Genomic DNA, 19472 nt, shown 5'->3' on the forward strand with positions numbered 1-19472 from the left:
ACTCTGCACCTTTTGGCTAACATCTCGTCATTTCCCCCACTCCCCAATCCTCGTCAACCACCATTCTACTCTCTGCTTTTATAAGTTCAATTTTTGCAGATTCCACATTTATTTTTTTCAGTGTTTTATATATATATATATATGTATATATATATATACACACAGTATATATATATAATACATATAATTTATAATATTTAGTGTATAATATATATAATTTATAATATTCAGTATATGATAATATATAATATATAACTTATAATATTCAGTGTTATATATATAATTTATTGTCAAATTGGTTTCCATACAACACCCAGTGCTCATCTCAACAGGTGCCTCAATACCCCTCACCCACTTTCCCCTCTCCCCCAACCCCCATCAACCTTCAGTTTGTTCTCAGTATTTAAGAGTCTCTTATGGTTTGCCTCCTTCCCTCTCTGTAACTTTTTTCCCCACCCTTCCCTTCCCCCCCGGTCTTCTGTTAAGTTTCTCAGCATCCACATAAGAGTGAAAACATATGGTTTCTGTCTTTCTCTGCCTGACTTATTTCACTTAGCATAACACTGTCCAGTTTTATCCACATGGCTGCAAATGGCCAGATTTCATTCTTTCTCATTGCCAAGTAGTATTCCATTGTATATATAAACCACATCTTCTGTATCCATTCGTCAATTGATGGACATTTAGGCTCTTTCCATAATTTGGCTATTGTTGAAAGCGCTGCTATAAACATTGGGGTACAAGTGCTCCTATGCATGAGCACTCCTGTATCCCTTGGGTAAATTCCTAGCAGTGCTGTTGCTGGGTCATAGGGTAGATCTATTTTTAATTTTTTGAAGAACCTCCACACTGTTTTCCAGAGTGGCTGCACCAGTTTGCATTCTCACCAACAGTGCAAGAGGGTTCCCATTTCTCCACATCCTCTCCAGATCTAAAGTCTCCTGATTTGTTCATTTTAGCCACTCTGACTGGCGTGAAGTGGTATCTTAGTGTGGTTTTGATTTGTATTTCCCTGATGAGGAGCGATGTTGAGCATCTTTTCATGTGCCTGTTGGCCATCTGGATGTCTTCTTTAGAAAAGTGTCTATTCATATCTTCTGCCCATTTCTTCACTGGATTATTTGTTTTTTGGGTGTGGAGTTTGGTGAGTTCTTTATAGATTTTGGATACTAGCCCTTTGTTCGATATGTCATTTGCAAATATCTTTCCCCTTCCATCAGTTGCCTTTTAGTTTTGTTGTTTCCTTTGCAGTGCAGAAGCTTTTTATCTTCATGAGGTCCCAGTAGTTCATTTTTCCTTTTAATTCCTCTTGCCTTTGGAGATGTGTCAAGTAAGAAATTGCTGCGGCTGAGGTCAGAGGTTTTTTTCCTGCTTTCTCCTCTAGAGTTTTGATGGTTTCCTGTCTCACATTCAGGTCCTTTATCCATTTTGAGTTTATTTTTGTGAATGGTGTAAGAAAGAGGTCTAGTTTCATTCTTTGCAGATCCCACATTTAAATGGGATCATGCAATATTTGTTTTTCTTTGTCAGGCTTATTTCATTCAGCATAATATGCTCCAGGTACATCCACTATAGGATATCCTGTTTTATTTTTTTAATTTTAATTTTAATTTTAATTATTTATTTTTAATTTACATCCAAGTTAGTTAGCATATAGTGCAATAATGTTTTCAGGAGTAGATCCCAGTGATTCATCTCTTATGTATAACATCCCAGTGCTCATTCCAAGTTTCTTTCTTTTTTTTTTTCTTTTTTTTTTTTTTTTTTAATTTTTTTTTCAATGTTTTTATTTATTTTTGGGACAGAGAGAGACAGAGCATGAATGGGGGAGGGGCAGAGAGAGAGGGAGACACAGCATCGGAAACAGGCTCCAGGCTCTGAGCCATCAGCCCAGAGCCTGACGCGGGGCTCGAACTCACGGACCGCAAGATCGTGACCTGGCTGAAGTCGGCCGCTTAACCGACTGCGCCACCCAGGCGCCCCCCAAGTTTCTTTCTTAATGTTCCTTACCCGTTTCGTCCATCCCCCACCTGTAGCCCCTCCAGCAACCATCAGTTTGTTCTCTGTATTTAAGAGTCTCTTATGTTTTGTCCCCCTCCCTGTTTTTATATTTTTTTTGCTCCCCTTCCCTTATGTTCGTCTGTTTTGTCTCTTAAATTCCTAATATGAGTGAAGTCATATATTTGTCTTTCTCTAATTTGGCTTATCATAATACCCTCTAGTTCCATCCACGTAGTTGCAAATGACCAAGATTTTATTCTTTTGATTGCTCAGTAATGCTCCATTGTGTGTGTGTGTGTGTGTGTGTGTGTGTGTGTGTGTGTGTATATATATATGTGTGTATATATATATATATATATATATATATATATATATACACACATACATACACATACCACATCTTTTTTATCTGTTCTTCTGTTGATGGACATTTGGGCTGTTTCCATACTTTAGCTATTGTTGATAGTGCTGCTATCACATTGGGGTGCATGTGCCCCTTCGAAACAGCACACCTGTATCCCTTGGATAAATATCTAGTAGTGCAATTTCTGGGTTGTAGAAATAGTAGTGCAGCACACCTGTATCCCTTGGATAAATATCTAGTAGTGCAATTGCTGGGTTCTAAGAAATAGTTGATTTTTGTATGTTGATCGTATCTCCTATAACTTTGCTGAACTAACTCACTAATTCGCTTCTTTTTTATTTTGTTATGTTTGATGTTGATTCTATGTGTCAGTCATATTATCAGCACATAGGGATTTTATTTCTTCCTTTCTTATCTGTATACCTTTTTTCTTTCCTTCTTGTCTTATTGCCTTGGCTAGAACTTCCAGTAGTATGTTAAATAGCAGTGGTGAGAATGGATATTCTTCCTTGCTTCTGATTTTAGGGGGAAAGTATTCAGTTTATATGATGTTAGCTGGGGTTTTTTTTGATGTTATATAATACCTAGAGTAGCCACTGGAATTCTTGCTTCTGTAAACAACCTGTTTTTTTTCCATGGAGACTTGTAGAAACTTCTTCTTGCCAGTATCCTGAAACGATACACATCGGGGTTGATCCGTTCAATCAATTGTTCTAGACTCTCAAAGGGCTTATAAACTCATATACTTTTGTTCAGTGAAAATTTTTTTGAAACATTTCATAGATGATTTCTTCCTCTCTGTTTTCTCTGTTTTTTTCCCTTTTCTCCTATTTATATTAGACTTTTGAGATTGCTCCTTTAACATTTCATGTGTGTGTGTGTAGATTATGCCATTTCCCTCTAGTTTTGTGTTTTTGCTCTCTGAGACATTTTCTCAGTTTTACCTTTGACCCTTGTGTTGAGTTTATTAAATAATCTATCTTGTTTTTTAATTTCCAGGAGTTCTCTTTTATTCTCCAAGAGTCCATTTTCATTGCATTCTTGTATTGTTCCATGCCTAAAATAGCTTCTCTTATATCTTAGAAATGATAGATAGATAGATAGATAGATGTTTTTCTTCCTGTATAGAGTTAGCCACTTTGCAGATGATTGTTTTCCTTTTCCTTGTCTGCACATATTTATAAGTGACAAACTAAAAACCTGATTGAAAGTTCTGTGATGTGTTTGTCAATTTTTAATTTATTGTTTGGTGCTTTAGTTGTGCTCTTTGTTGGGGTCTTCTGACTGACAATGTCTTTTGGTCTTTTATTCATGGACTGACTTGTTAAATTCTCCAGAGAAAGCTTACAAACTCCTTTACAATCTCCTAACTGTATAAGGATAAATCTCAGGTATACCTGGTATAATCAGGTGTCAAGTAATTTGAGTCTCAGATTCTGTTTTTTTCTCCCAAGAGTAGCTTGAACTTTCACTTAGGACTGCTAAGTTAGTTATCACTTATCTAGTTCCAGTATTTGTTGATGTTATTATATAGTTTTTAACCCTGTTTGATTTAATATGCTTTCACTGGAATTTTCAGAACGGACAAAATGAAATGCATATCTTCAGTCTACCAGCTTATCTCAGAGAGTGAAATAAACACATACTGGTGTCTTCTGGCATTTGTCTCCTTATTTCAAAACAAAGCAAAATTTGGGGGGAAATTAACATGTTCATATGGTTTTAAAATTAAAAAGTATAAAGTATATAGACTATGAAAAACTTTTTTTCCCATTTTTGTTCTCTATCTTTTGCTTTTTCCATTCTCCCTCCCATTGGTGGCCATTAGATAAGATTTTGTATGTATCTTAGAGTGTGTGTGGATATGTTTATATGCAAATAAGTCTTTTTTCTCCATGTTATACAAAAAATGGGACAATATTTTGTATTTTTCTGCTATTATATATATATATATATATATATATTTTGGATTTCATTCCATATTTTCATAGAGCATACATTTATTCTTTTACAGCTATAGGAAATACTTTGTTATATATTTAGAACTTACTAGTCCTCTGCTGTTACAAACAATGCTACAGTGAATAATTTTGTGTACAAGTTACTTTCCTCATGGCTGAGTATATATGTAGGATTAAATCTTAGCAGTGATATTTCCCTATTGAAGGCTATTTGCATTTATAACTGATTGATATAACCAGAAAATTTTACAGAACTTTTGGATTTTTTTGAGAAGGTCTTATGTAAAGGTCAGTGTTTATAAGTATAATTTAAACATTTTTAATGGAAAATTTCTAATTTATTCAGAAGTAGTAAAAATAGTATATCAATCTCTAATCATCTATTACCCATCATTTTATGGCTAATCTTATTTCATTAACATCTATTCCCCTTTATCCAGAAAATTGTGAACTATCCTCTCCCAGATATCATGCCAGCTTATTGGTTAATATTTTATTATTTATTTCCAAAATATAAGGAATCTTAAAATTATAACCATAATACCATTATCACTTCTGAAAATTAGCAAATTTCAATATAGTTTTAAGTGGAATTTCTCTCATGTGTGAGGTTGAGCATCTTTTTTTTTTTTTTTTTTTTTTTTGTGGTTCTGACTCCTGACTTTATTCTTCTGCTTGTTGCTGCTATTACATTGATTTTATATCCAGCAATATTATTGAACTCAACATTATTGAGTTCAATATTATTATTATTGAACTCAATATTATTGAGTTAATTTATTGTTATTATCCTGTTTAGGACTTCCAGAATAGGGTTGAATAGAACATTTAATTGGATATCCTTGTGTTATTACTGAGTTTCATGGCAGTACTCTGAAAGCATTACCTATGATTTTGTTGTAGAATATTTTGTAAATAATCATTATTGGGACAAGAAAACAAGTTTTTTTGTTTTGTTCTCATCATGACTAGATGAATACAGGATAGTATATAGAATAGTGCAGAATAGAATGTTTTTTCTGCATCTGCTACATTGCTAATATAAGCAATTACATTAGTAGGTTTTGTAATGTGAAATTATAACTTGAGTAAATCCAACTTTGTTATGAGACTTTGTTTTTTCTCATATATTGCTACTCAGTTTACATTTTTAAAAAGGAATTTTGCATTTATGTATATTGATAATGGCCTATAATTTTATAATTTTTCTGGCCTGACCTACCTTTATTTAGTTTTGACATGAAAATTATACTAGTCTTAGGTAATTAGTTGGTGGAGTTGGAAGAGGTTTCTGATCTCATGGAGAATGTGTATAAGATTGAAGTTGGTGCCAGTTTTTTAAAAAAGATATTTTAAATGCTGGTTCCACTTTAAAAATAGTTATGTTTTACTTATAGCTGTTCTATTTTTGTTCAGTCAAGTGTATAAATTATGTCAATTTATAATGAATGTTTTGCTGTCTCTTCAGCTGTAAATAATTTGAGAGCATGAAGATAATGGAAAATATACAAGAATACTTCTCAAAGTTTTATTTTACATTTTATTTTATGTTCTTTATCAGGTACTCAAAAGTGTGACAACTTTGCTGAAAAAAGGCCCCTCCTTGGTGTTTGTAAGAGCACTGGATCTTCTGGGTAAGGAAATTAAAAAAATTCTTTGAACCACTATTAAAAGTTTATATTGTTATTCCAGAGAGTGAATTTTGCTATCCTAAAATCTTTGTTACCATAAGACAATGCTCTTACAAGAGAGAAGAGAAAGGAATTAAAAACATATTTAGGGTTTCCTGTGGCTCAGGCCTTGTTATTTCCCTGCCTACTGTTTTCTCATATGCAGGGTGACAGTAGGAGACAAAAGAAAACAAGTAATAGAACAGAATTCAGTTTTGAAATAAAAGATTAGCATCATTAAGGAAAATGTTTTTTAGTTTCTGTGTTTTTTTATTGTAGTAACTTTTATGATGGCTTTCCACAGTGGAGACTAAACTAAAATGTGGGGAGACTTGAAACTGTTCTGGATGTTGGATATACTACCCTGACCACACATAGATCCTTTTGGAAAGGATGACAACCTTTATTGAGTATTTAAGTAAATTCTCTGTTGAATCATTGGCTAAGCTACATAGACACAGGGGCAACTCCAGGAAACTAGGCTTTAAAATAACAAGAATTAAAGAAAAGCAGAGCAGAGCAGAGACATTAGTAGCTGCGCATTGTGGAGGAAGACAGATTTCTAGAGTTGTTATACCATATATTCATATAATATGTTCTAAGAACTAAATGAGTTGTGTTTCTAAAATTAAAGAAAGCATGGTAACAATGACTCAACAGATAAAGGATTTCAGTAAGGAGTTAGAAATTATAGAAAACCAAATGGGAATCCTGGAGTTGAGAAGATGCAAAAAGTGAGATGATAATCTGGCTAGAGGAACTCAATACTATATTGAAGCCAGCGTGAGAATTAGGGCACTGATGTGTTGACAAAGGTGCTGAAAAAGAATGGGTGTCACAGAGAAGAAGATAAGCTGCTGTGCTGGAGGGAAACTTTGTTGATTTCAGTTTTCCTGATGTTTGGCCCTTTAAGTTCAAGTGCATGTAGACCTGTGGAAACTCCACAGAAAGATGTATTCGTAGAAGGCATTTGCCTACCTGCTGGGTTGGGTTTGCAGTTCTTGAAAGGTTTTCCATTCCTTATCAACCCTGCTAACTGTATTATTAAGGAGATTGTTTTTGTTTTTACAAGATTCATTTATTGAGGGATCATTTTATAAAAAAAAAAAATAAGACAAAAAGGAAGAGTAAGGTGATTATATGTAATTGGTGATGAGGTCATTTATTGAGGGTTGAATTTAATGGTATGGGAGTCATATTAGTTAGGGTTCTCCCTAGAAACAAAACCAGTATCATGTGGGATATATGTGTGTGTATGTTTATGGTGAGAGAGAGAGACAGAGACAGAGACAGAGAAAGAGAGAAAGAGGGAAGGAGAGAGATTGAGATTTCAAGAAATTGGCTCATGATTGTGAAGGCTGGCAAGTCCAAAATTTAGACACTGAGGGAGGAGTTGCAATTTCAGTCCAAAGATAGAATTCTTTTTTCCCCCAAGGAGGTCAGTTTTTTGTTTTGTTTTTGTTTTTTCATATTAAGACTTTCAACTGACTGGATAAAGCACACTCACATTATAGAGCATAATCTGCTTAAGAATCAAACTTTACTGATTTAAATATTAATCTTACGTAAAACTACCTTGACAGAAACATCTAGAATATTATTTGGCCAAATCTGGTTATTGTGGCCTAGCCACATTGACACAAAATTAATCACCACAGGGGCAATGAATGTAGTCCTGATTAAAATAGAATTTGCCTATTTAAGAAAGTATATCTATTGTAGACATTTATTTTTCTCTTCTCATTTCTGCTCCTTAAATTATTTCACAGTAGAGGAATCATTCTAGCAAGAGACTTCTATATCATTTGCTGGGTGGTTTTAAGAGTGGTTATTGATGAATAAATGCAAAGATACTTTTGAATTAAGTTCACAAGTCATTTCATGGACTGTAACTTCTGTAACTTCTAGGGTGTCTTGTTATTATATATAAGCTTTCTCTTGCCTGCATGCTGTCTTTTTTCTCTCTTGTTTTATACCTTTCTTTCTAATGGAAGATGATGGCAGGAAATACTCATTTTGTTTTCACTTATTTGCTGATCTGATTATAATAAACAACTGTATGTAGCATCTCTGTCAGAATGTTTATTGTCTCAAGGACATTTCCACATAGGATTGTCTTGTGTTTCTTGCAAGTGTTGCATTATGCTTGCTGGTGAATAGAATTTTCTCTCTGAGCTAGTGCTTTGTGAATATGTACACATTTTAAGAGTTAATTCTAAATGTGCAGTGGGTTAGAAGATGGTGATGTTGAACAGATTAGACACTTTTTAATAACTCCAAAGTTGAATATAATAACGAGTCTAATTATAGGTCAATTCTTTTAAAATCTGTTTCCCAGATTCTGGGATTTAGAAAAAAGTTATAACTCAAAATTTTTATGAGGCATATGCTTGTTGACTATGCTATTATAGCACTGGGGAATGGAAAGCAAATGTTGAATGCCTACTATGTATCTAGTCTGTTACATATTTTCCATTATGTAACATCATTTAATCTTAAAACAAGACTGTGGAGGAGATTGTGCTATTCTCATTTTATACATGAAGAAACTGAAACTAAGTGAGATTCAGTCATAGTTAGTTGTGGACCCAGGCCTTTGCCCACTTGCCAGGTCTGTAGATGGAACATACCTTTGCATTTAGGGTACCCTAACTTCTTGTTCATGCATCCAACCTTCCTATTCTCTGGCCAGTTATTTTTAGAGTTAATAATAGAATTATTTTAAAATTAGCAAATAAGTTACACACTTACTTAAACAGTAACTTCTTTTTTTTTTTAATTTTTTTTTCAACATTTATTTATTTTTTGGGGGACAGAGAGAGACAGAGCATGAACGGGGGAGGGGCAGAGAGAGAGGGAGACACAGAATCAGAAACAGGCTCCAGGCTCTGAGCCATCAGCCCAGAGCCCTGCGCGGGGCTCGAACTCACGGACCGCGAGATCGTGACCTGGCTGAAGTCGGACGCTTAACCGACTGTGCCACCCAGGCGCCCCAAACAGTAACTTCTTAGTAGAGTTTTTGTTATGTGCATATGTTGTCTCAGTATATTTCTGTAGAAGTGGAGTATACTTTTGTTGTTGATTTTACTTTTATTGTTTAAAAATTTTTTTTTTCAACGTTTATTTATTTTTGGGACAGAGAGAGACAGAGCATGAACGGGGAGGGGCAGAGAGAGAGGGAGACACAGAATCAGAAACAGGCTCCAGGCTCTGAGCCATCAGCCCAGAGCCTGACGCGGGGCTCGAACTCACGGACTGCAAGATCGTGACCTGGCTGAAGTCGGACGCTCAACCGACTGCGCCACCGAGGTGCCCCATACTTTTATTGTTTTAAACAGAGTGACACATACTGTTACATAGCTACTTAGCTGGAAGTTTTTCAGTGTAAAGGGACTGCCCTGATTTGTTTGTTTGTTTGTTTTAACACATTGTTTTATTAAATGCAGAGGGGATCTTCTTTGCATGATAGCAGGAACATGCAAAGCACATGGAGATTGGAAAATAGAAGTAGCTAATTTAAGAAATACATAAAAATTTTTTGTTGTTTTTATTATGTGCTACATTAATACACTGCATAACCTTCCAGAAGAGGTAGATGATCATAAATGAGTTATTTTTCATCAATCAGGAAAATGCTTCCTTAATCGATGTTCTCCAAACCACATTGCACTGTGGTTACCAAGGCCTAGAAATACTCTTATTTAATGAAGTGTAGTGCCAACTTTTGTCTAATGCAAAGTAATTTCAAGACAGGGCATGTTCCCTCCCCACCCATTCCAATTTTTTTTTTAAGTTTATTTATTTATTTTGAGAGAAAGAGTGAGTGTGTGCACAAGTGTGTGAGTGTGTGTGAGTGGGGGAGGAGCAAAGAGAGAGAGAGAGACAGACAGACAGACAGAGAGAGGGAGAAAGAATCCCAAGCAGGCTCTGTGCTATCACTGTAGAGCCCCATGCAGGGCCCAATCTCCTGAACGATGAGATCATGACCTGAGCTGAAATCAAGAGTGGGATGCTCAACTGACTGAGCCACTCAGGTGCTCCCACCCCATTCCAATTTTAAATAAAGTAACAAAAATGGAAGGCACTTGAAAGGAGGGTATGAGTGTATCTAAGGTATAGTAGTCCCCCGTTTCCTAGGGGGAGTATGTTCCAAGACCCCCAGTGGATGCCTGAAACCATAGATAGTACCGAACCTTATATATACTGTTTTTTCCTGTACATACATACTCATGGTAAAGTTTAATTTGTAAGTTAGGCACAATAAGAGATTTTTTTAAATTAATTTTTTTATTATGAAATTTATTGTCAAATTGGTTTCCATACAACACCCAGTGCTCATCCCAACAGGTGCCCTCAATACCCATCACCACCCACCCTTCCCTCTCACCCCCCATGAACCCTCAGTTTGTTCTCAGTTTTTAGGAGTCTCTTATGTTTTGGCTCTCTCCCTCTCTAACCATTTTTTTTTCCTTCCCCTCCCCCATGGTCTTCTGTTAAGTTTCTCAGGATCCACATAGGAGTGAAAACATATGGAGTCTGTCCTTCTCTGTATGACTTATTTCACTTAGCATAACACTCTCCAGTTCCATCCATGTCGCTACAAAAGACCATATTTCATTCTTTCTCATTGCCACGTAGTATTCCATTGTGTATATAAACCACAATTTCTTTATCCATTCATCAGTTGATGGACATTGAGGCTCTTTCCATAATTTAGCTATTGTTGAGAGTGCTGCTATAAACACTGGGGTACGGGGCGCCTGGGTGGATCAGTTGGTTAAGCGTCCGACTTCAGGTCAGGTCACGATTTCACAGTCTGTGAGTTCGAGCCCCGCCTCGGGCTCTGTGGTGACAGCTCAGAACTTGGAGCCTGCTTCAGATTCTGTGTCTCCCTCTCTCTCTGCCCCTTCCCTGCTCATGTTCTGTCTCTCGCTGTCTCAAAAATAAATAAAAACATTAAAAAAAAAACCACTGGGGTACAAGTGCCCCTATTAGGCACAATAAGAGATTAACAACAATAATAAAATAGAACAGTTATAACAATATGCTGTAATAAAAGTTATGTAATGGTCTCTTTCTCTCAAAATATCTTATTATACTGTATTCACTCTTCTTGTGACAATATGAGATGATAAAATACCTATGTGATGAGATGAAGTGAGGTGAATGAAGTAGGTGTTATGACGTAGTTAGGCTACTATTGACCTCTCATGGTACTTCAGAAGGAGGATCATCTGCTTCTGGACCGTGGTTGACCATGGGTAACACTGAAATCCAGAAAATGAAACTGTAGGTAAGGGTAGACTGCTGTAGTTTGAATTAAGAAACTCAAGTTTGGGGTGCCTGGCTGGCTGATTTGGTAGTGCATGCAACTCTTGATCTTGGGATCATGAGTTCGAGCCCCACGTTGGGTGTGGAGTTCACTTAAAAAAAATAAACTCAAGTTCATAGACATAAAGGTGGTTGATATAAGGAACCATTGAGGAAGGAAAAGGAAAAAACTGAACTAATGGAAAGGTAGGAGAATAATTAAAAGAGAAATGACTGAATCAAATGGAGATGGAGAAAGCCATACATTCATGCAGTGGCTGCTTGAGATACTGTCTAATGTCACATGCACCTTGAGAATGTTGACTTTATCTTGACTTTATTATCTTCTTGTTATTAAGCACAATGTCTTCTATCTAGTAGGCCCTCAAAATATTTATTTTTTAGTGAATAGATTTTAATAAGCTTGCTTTATAGTCATACTAGCCCTTTATTTGAATATTAGTAGCTCCAAAATATAGAAATCATTTTTTATGATTGAGAAAATCTCAGGGGAAGGAAAAACAAAATAAGATAAAAACAGAGAGGGAGGCAAACCATAAGAGACTTTTTTTTAAAAAAATATTTTTTAAATGTTTATTTTTGAGAGAGAAAGAGACAGAGTGTGAGTGGGGGAGAGACAGAAAGAGAGGGAGACACAGAATCCAAAGCAGGCTCCAGGCTCTGAGCTGTCAGCACAGAGCCTGATGCAGAGCTTGAACCCAAGGACTGCGAGATCATGACCTGAGCTGAAGTTGGACACTCAACCTACTAAACCACCCAGGTGCCCCAAGAGACTTAATACAGAGAACTGAGGGTTGCGGAAGGGAGGTGTGTGGGAGGATGGGCTAAATTGGTGATGGACATTAAGGAGGGCACTTGTTGGGATGAGTATTGGGTGTTATATGTAAGTGATGAATCAGTAAATTCTACCCCTGAAACCAATGCTACACTATATGTTAACTAACTTGAATTTAAGTTAAAAAAAAAAAAGTCTCTTAATCTGAGAAGCCATACATACTGCACCTGGGTTTTGATACCTTCTTCCAAACCAGTGGTGCACAGTCTTAAGACCTCCTCCTTCCCCCTGTGGAGATGTACAAGATGTGTCCATTGCCATCCATTTCTCTGGCAAATACTTTGTTGATAACCTGTTGCTATGGACATTGTCAGTTGCTTATACTGCTTATTAAATTCTTATGAAAAGTCAACAGCATTTTCTTTCGATTTGATTGGATTATAATTTTTTATTTTTATAAATTTATAGTGCCTTTTCAAGGAAGGGGTAATTGCTATGGAAATAATCCTAGTCTTCCTCATATTTTATCCTTTTTATATAAGTATGTTGTAGTTAGCCCACAGTTTTTTGTTTTATTTTATTATTTTTTAATGTTTATTTATTTTTGAGAGAGAAAGAGAGAATGAGCAGGGGAGGGGAAGAGAGAGAGGGAGACACAGAATCTGAAGCAGGCTCCAGGCTGTGTGCTGCCAGCACTGAGTCTGACGTGGGGCTCTAACTCACGAGCTGCGAGATCATGACCCAAGCCGAAATTGGATGCTCAACCGACTGAGCCACCCAGGCGTCCCTAGCCCACAGTTTTAAATTGCATGCATGACTATCACTAAAATATATATTTTGGTATTCTAGTAATTTTTAAATTATTATTATTGTTTGTGTGTATGTGTGTATGTGATTCCATAATAATTCCAGATAAGCCATTTAGGTTTTGGAGGGAGATTTTGGTGTAATAATATGAGGGGAGGAGAAGTACAGACAGTATACTACAGAATATACACTCTTTTAGGAAAACCAGAGTTCATTGTATACTGTATGCTAAATGGCTCCTAGAATGTAGCAAAAGAGTAACATTATTTAACAGCTGACTGCAGACCTTAAAGAATGTTTAATCATATAATACACTGTCATCACTTTATATACATTATATGGAATAGAGATATGTCCTTTATAATGACAGAATCATAGAAAATTGGAAGTGGAAAGAATGTTGAACATCACATAGTTTGTCTCCTGATAAAGATAAAGAAAATCTTGGGGCACCTGGGTGGCTTAGTCGGTTAAGTATCTGATTTTAGCTCTCAGGTCATGATCTCACTCTTTGTGAGATCGAGCCCCGCATTGGGCTCCGCACTCACAGTGTGGAGCCTGCTTGAGATTCTCTCTCTCTATGCCTTTCTCTCTGTGCAATTTGCACATTCTCTCTATGTCTCAAAATAAATAAATAAATTAAACAAACAAACAAAACAAAGCTGTTCCAGAGACTTCTATCATATATCCATTTGGTGGTGAGAAATTCTTGTAAGAGTGAGAAAATTTCCTCATTTCATTTGGTTTGGAATCCCTTATCTCTTATTAAATAGGCACTCTCTGGCCATATTTCCAAGATTGGATTTTAATAATCAGAAAAATTGAAATTTGGCAACCAAAGACATGTAAAAAACATAAAATACCTGTTTTTATCTTAAATTCACCTTGAAAAAAGCAAAGTAAGTTAGCTATATATAAGACTAAAGTCTTAATTTAAAAATTAAGGACTGTTCATTGAATATAATACAGTTAGTTCAAAGGATTAATTTTTTGCAGTTTTTTTTTTTTTTTTTTTTTTTTTTACAGACTGCCAAAGAGTCATCTTGGATTGACAGGATTCCATGGGATGGGTGTTTGGTAGCCACTGCCTGAAAGCAGTAGTTATTTGGGTAGAAGTTAAGCACAGTTTCAGTGTCCTGAAGTGTCACTGAAGAGACTTTATTTCATGTTGTGTCTAAAGTAAATAAAAGTTCTGTTAATTAGAAGTAGAAGGGAGATTGCTTGGGATAATAGGTATGCAATGTTTCTTTTTGTTGTGAAATGTCACCAATGATTTTACATGTGATACTATGTATTTTGAGTTTTGACTAATTTTCATCCTATTGTGTTCATGAGGAATGAGGAAATCACATTTGGGGCTGGTATTGCTTCTGCAGACACAAAAGAGAGATTTATGCTAGTCTTCCAGTCTTTGATGTTTTTTTAATACATGCGCTTTCCAAGCAGTTCCTTGGCCTTCTTTCAAGCACAACTCTTTCACTTGCCCATCTCTCTGGTATTTTTCCCTCCTGTGGGTGTTCTGCATTTTCTTCTAGTTCTCTGCATGGCCCTCTGGCTCTCTTTACTGCTTTCAAAGAATGGGCTTTTACGTAAAAATCTTTGACATATCACTAATCAGAGCTGCCACGTTGGCATAGCGGTTTTTAATGCAATCAGTCTGTATAGTAGGGTATCGAATATCATGGATTGTTCATGAGCCTCTGGACTTTAGTATTTATTATCTAGAGTATGCCTTATTCATCTAATTGTAGATGTAATGAAATCTTAAAGAAATAAGATGACATTACTATTACTTATATCTTATAATGACATTAGAAGATGACATTACATTACAGTGCTTTCTCTCATGGACTTAGAGATATACTTTATATATCTTGAAATGTTACACTGCCTTTAGTAAACAAAAGTCATTAGCATGAATGTTAATTATGCAACATTTACCAAGTTCACTTACTTAAAGCAAATTTTTAATTTTCCCATGGGGGAAGGAAGAGAGCCAGGATACTACATACTTGACTCACACTTATAAAGTTTTAAAACACATGCTGGACAAATCTGTAAACTGAGACACATATTATTATGTTATATTTTAACCCGGGAAAGTTTTTAAAATGTATTTATTTCAAAAAAATAGTATCTGAACTATGGACACTCCTAAGTGGTGTGTTGTAAGGTCATATTTACAGATACTGCTGTATATTTCCTTGTGATCCTGAAATTGGCACAAATCTCAAATGGCCCAGCAAAATGGATGTATGTAAGTGACCAAACCAAAGGAAAGTTGGCTTAGTTTTTAGAAAGAACTTCCTTATTTGCTATTATATGCTATATGTATTCCTCAAAACCTGTTTTGTTAGGGTCTTGCCTAGAAACAGACTCAAATTGGATATTTTGAGGAAAGTTACAGTGAACCATGCGGGAGCTGAGACCTTTTACCATTTTCAGACAAGGGGAGAGAGCCATTAGCAGAGCCTGAAAAGGGACCCCTGTCAGGAGGGTCACATACAGAAGCAGTGGCCTCTGGTGGAAGGATTTGGTAGAGATAGAGCAATCAGAGGTGTACCAATTTTACTCTCTTTTCTCTAGATGGCTCCCTCAGGCTGAACCCAGCCAGAAGCCAGAGGCTGGGTTCTGAAGGTTCAGAGAGCCCATTTAGCAACCTCTATAGTGTGGGTCAATCTCCCAAGGCAGGAAGCAGGGTGCAGAGAATATAAAGTGTATTTGGAGGAGCAGCACGCTTACATTCAGCAAAATTTCATACTAAAGCAGAGTTTATGGGGAAAACAAGTGTGGAGGAAATTTATGCCATGTTGTAATCAGAGCAATAATCCTGATTCAAAATCAGAACTATTAAAAAGAAAGGTTAATGCCAATAAAAATTACTAGTAAATAAAGAATTTTACCTAGAAAGGAGAGTGAAGATACCTTGTTGGAACGGGGGTATAAGGAAGAGTTGAGATAGTTAGGTTAGCGAAGAAAGAGCAAAATGGACAACGATCAGATAGAAACAAGCTCTAAGTACATTGTAGCCCGAGCACATGGTTAAACTGAGCCATAAAGAACCTGATTCCTCCTGGTTTTATGCATTCAATTGAGCCAGCGTATTCAATTGCTGTTATGTTGTAGCATAAAAAATTAAAATACTGTCAGTTTTATTTATTAATACAACTTCCTTGATATACTGACATAACTCTCCGTTTAGAATTATAAATTGTAGCAAAAAAAACCCTGTAATGTGTGTGCACATACTTTTAAATGGCTTTATTGAAGTATAACTGACGTAAAATAACCTATATATACTTAAAGTGTACAATTTTGTGTTTGACATATATATACACTTATGAAATCATCACTATAAACAAGATAAGGAACATATTTATCACTCCCCAATATTCTTTGTGTCCCTTTATAACTCTTCCCTCCCAGTTTTTTTTCCTCAGATGATTACTTATCTACCTTCTATCACTATAGTTTACATTTTCTAGAGTTTTATATAAATGGAATCATACAGCATGCACTTTTTCTTTGGCTAGGTTACTTTTTCTTCTGTTATGCAGCATATTTAATTTGAGGTTCATCTGTGTTATTGCATTTATCAATAGGTCATTTTTATTGCTTACTACTATCTTATGATGATTGATTATCCATTCACCTATTGATGTATCTTTCAATTGTTCCTGGGTTTTGGCTTTTACAAATAATGCTGCAATGAACATAATTTTCAAGTATTTGTATAAACATGTGCTTTCTTTTCTTTTGGACCGATACCTATGAGTAGAATGGCTGAATCACATGTTAGGAGTGTGTTTTTCAAAGTGGTTGTCCTATTTTTACAATCCTACCAACAGCATATGAGATTTTTAGTTCTACTTCCTCATTAACACTTGGCTTTATCAATCTTTTTCATTTTAGCCATTCTAAGAAATATGTAGTGGTTTCTCATTATGGTTTCATTTTGCACATTGTCAATTTTTAAAAAATCCTCAATCTTCAGTTAATTCTTCTTTCATATCTTCTTATTATTTGACCATTCTGAGTTTGTGACTTTCTGATTCATAGTGGTGTTCACATCTATAATTGATTATTTAGTTACAGACTTACCATATGTAATAGTTCTTTAAAATCTATACAACTTTTTCTTCTTGTTATAATAGAGCTTTAACACAAAACGCAGTAATTGAATATGAAATAAGAGTCCTATTTCTACATATGGTTTCAGGTGAAGCTACCACTGCAGCTTAATCAAAACAGTAGTTTCTAGTCAGAATATTCTATCAAATAACTTTTTTTTAAAAATTTTTTTTTCAACGTTTATTTATTTTTGGGACAGAGAGAGACAGAGCATGAATGGGGAGGGTCAGAGAGAGAGGGAGACACAGAATCGGAAACAGGCTCCAGGCTCTGAGCCATCAGCTCAGAGCCTGACGCGGGGCTCGAACTCACGGGCCGCAAGATCGTGACCTGGCTGAAGTCGGACACTTAACCGACTGCGCCACCCAGGCGCCCCTCTATCAAATAACTTTTAAAGTACACTACTTCTAATTATTATGGTTAATGTCTTTCAGTGAATCGAACTTCCCAGTCCCACCTCTCCATGTTCTTGTATAGGCCCCTCCCACTTGAAACTAAGCTTGTTTATGAGACTTGCTTTAACTAATAATCTATCAGTAAATGTACCACAGTCACATGCTTGATAAATATTTGCATACTGAAGCCTCTACGTCAAGTCATCATCACCAGCAGCATGTGAGGGTGAAAGTCCACATGGAAAGAGACTTAACCATTCTTGCTTTCCCAACTGAGCCCAAAGCTCAGCCAACTTAGAAAGTGGAATATGAGCCCAGGAGAGAATGGCAGAACCAGCACCTCTCCAATCCACAGAATCATGGGAAATAAAGTGGTTATTGGTCTAAAGCAGTATGATTTTTAGTGCTTTGTCATATAGCAATAGGTACATGAACTGTATTAACCATTATTTTTTATACCTGGTGAGAAGGAAGATGTGGAAGCACCTTCTTAACTCTTGTCTGTTTTTTACAGCCACAACTTTCAGATGTTGGGAACACTCTTTTTATTTTTTTGTGAAATAGAATTTATTGTGACTCCAACTATGTATCTGTGGGATGTGCCTGGCCAGGCCAGCTAGACTCGTATGGTTTGTATAATAAATACATCAGAGGGGCCTGCTCTCTTCGGCCAGAAAGCACCCACACCAGTTTCCACCCAGCTTCCAGTTTCTCACTTTCACAGGATCCTTGCCCACCTTCTTTTCAGTATGTTTGGCCTCCAGCTCCTGCTGATGCTCCTCTGAGCTTCTTCCAGGCTTGCTCAGCTTTCCCTTACGGTTCATTGTTTCCAGACCTTCCCAGTTGTCTTTGCTCCACAAATCTGGTCTCGGCTGGGCGCCAGCCTCCCGTGGTACCAACAGGGCAGCAAAGGGACTACCTTTGTTACTGGGCTCCTGGCCACCCCAGTTATACTCATTGGCCAGCCGTGTGTCCTCACGGCGCTAGGGGACTTGGGTCCTGCCACCCCTGCTGGTCTGGGAACACTCTTGATTTTAGTTTTTATTTTGTCCCAGTATTTCTCTGCTATAATTTTATTTAAATGTGTGATCTGGGAGCAGGGGATCCATGAATCCCAAAAAGGTTGAAAAGCTGATGGGGAGAATGGTGTAGATAAAAGAGAAGCAAAGGGAAAAAGCTTAAATCATTAAGCAAAAGATGGTCTTTTTTATAAAGAGGATTGAAAATGGAAATCGAGTTTTAAAAAAGGGCATTTTCTTAAGAATTAGCCAACTACTGACCTGGTGTATGTTCTCAGAAATTATATCATGTCATTAGAAATAGTCATATTTGAGAACCTTAAAATGTATGTGATGTATTAAATGGAGACAAACTATGAGAAGTCAGTCAAGCTTTCACATTGTACTTTTGTTCACACACAGATTCTTCTTTTATGGCTATGTGAGGTTGAAAAATTTTTTTTTATTATCATAGTATGATGGAAAGGTAATTCTCATTAAACATGTCTCATTCTGATACTGGATATCCACCTGAAAGTAGGTCACCTGAAAGGAGATTTACCTTCCATGAAATGGACTTCCTGATACCTTTAAAAAAAATTTTTTTTTTTAACGTTTATTTATTTTTGAGACAGACAGAGCATGAACGGGAGAGGGACAGAGAGAGAGGGAGACACAGAATCGGAAACAGGCTCCAGGTTCTGAGCCATCAGCCCAGAGCCTGACACGGGGCTCGAAGTCACGGACTGCAAGATCGTGACCTGGCTGAAGTCGGACGCTTAACCGACTGCGCCACCCAGGCGCCCCCTGATACCTTTTTTAAATCAACAACCACTTACAAACAAGTCTTTCTACTTTGACTAGTGTGATAAACTTTCATTACATTATAATTAAAGTACAATGTGTATTTACTTTCAGACTAATGTTTGTCATGTAAGTACATATTTAGTATTTATTTACTATCTTTTTCTCTGTGAAAATCTGGATTGGAATAGAACTTATTACAGTTTTTACCATTGAAAGTAATAGAAATGATTTT

The 19472-nt window shown here is 36.3% G+C and overlaps 1 protein-coding gene across 1 annotated transcript in view; it reads left to right on the forward strand.

Moving 5' to 3' along the window:
* BCAS3 (BCAS3 microtubule associated cell migration factor) overlaps positions 1 to 19472 on the forward strand; it is a 628358-nt gene that overhangs the window by 92683 nt on the left and 516203 nt on the right. Inside the window, exon 9 of the mRNA XM_047833397.1 lies at positions 5888 to 5960. Within this exon, the coding sequence (XP_047689353.1) occupies positions 5888 to 5960 (73 nt within the window). The remainder of the gene's footprint in view (positions 1 to 5887; positions 5961 to 19472) is intronic.

This window comes from Prionailurus viverrinus, chromosome E1 (assembly GCF_022837055.1).
Source record: "Prionailurus viverrinus isolate Anna chromosome E1, UM_Priviv_1.0, whole genome shotgun sequence".
NCBI lineage: Eukaryota > Metazoa > Chordata > Mammalia > Carnivora > Felidae > Prionailurus > Prionailurus viverrinus.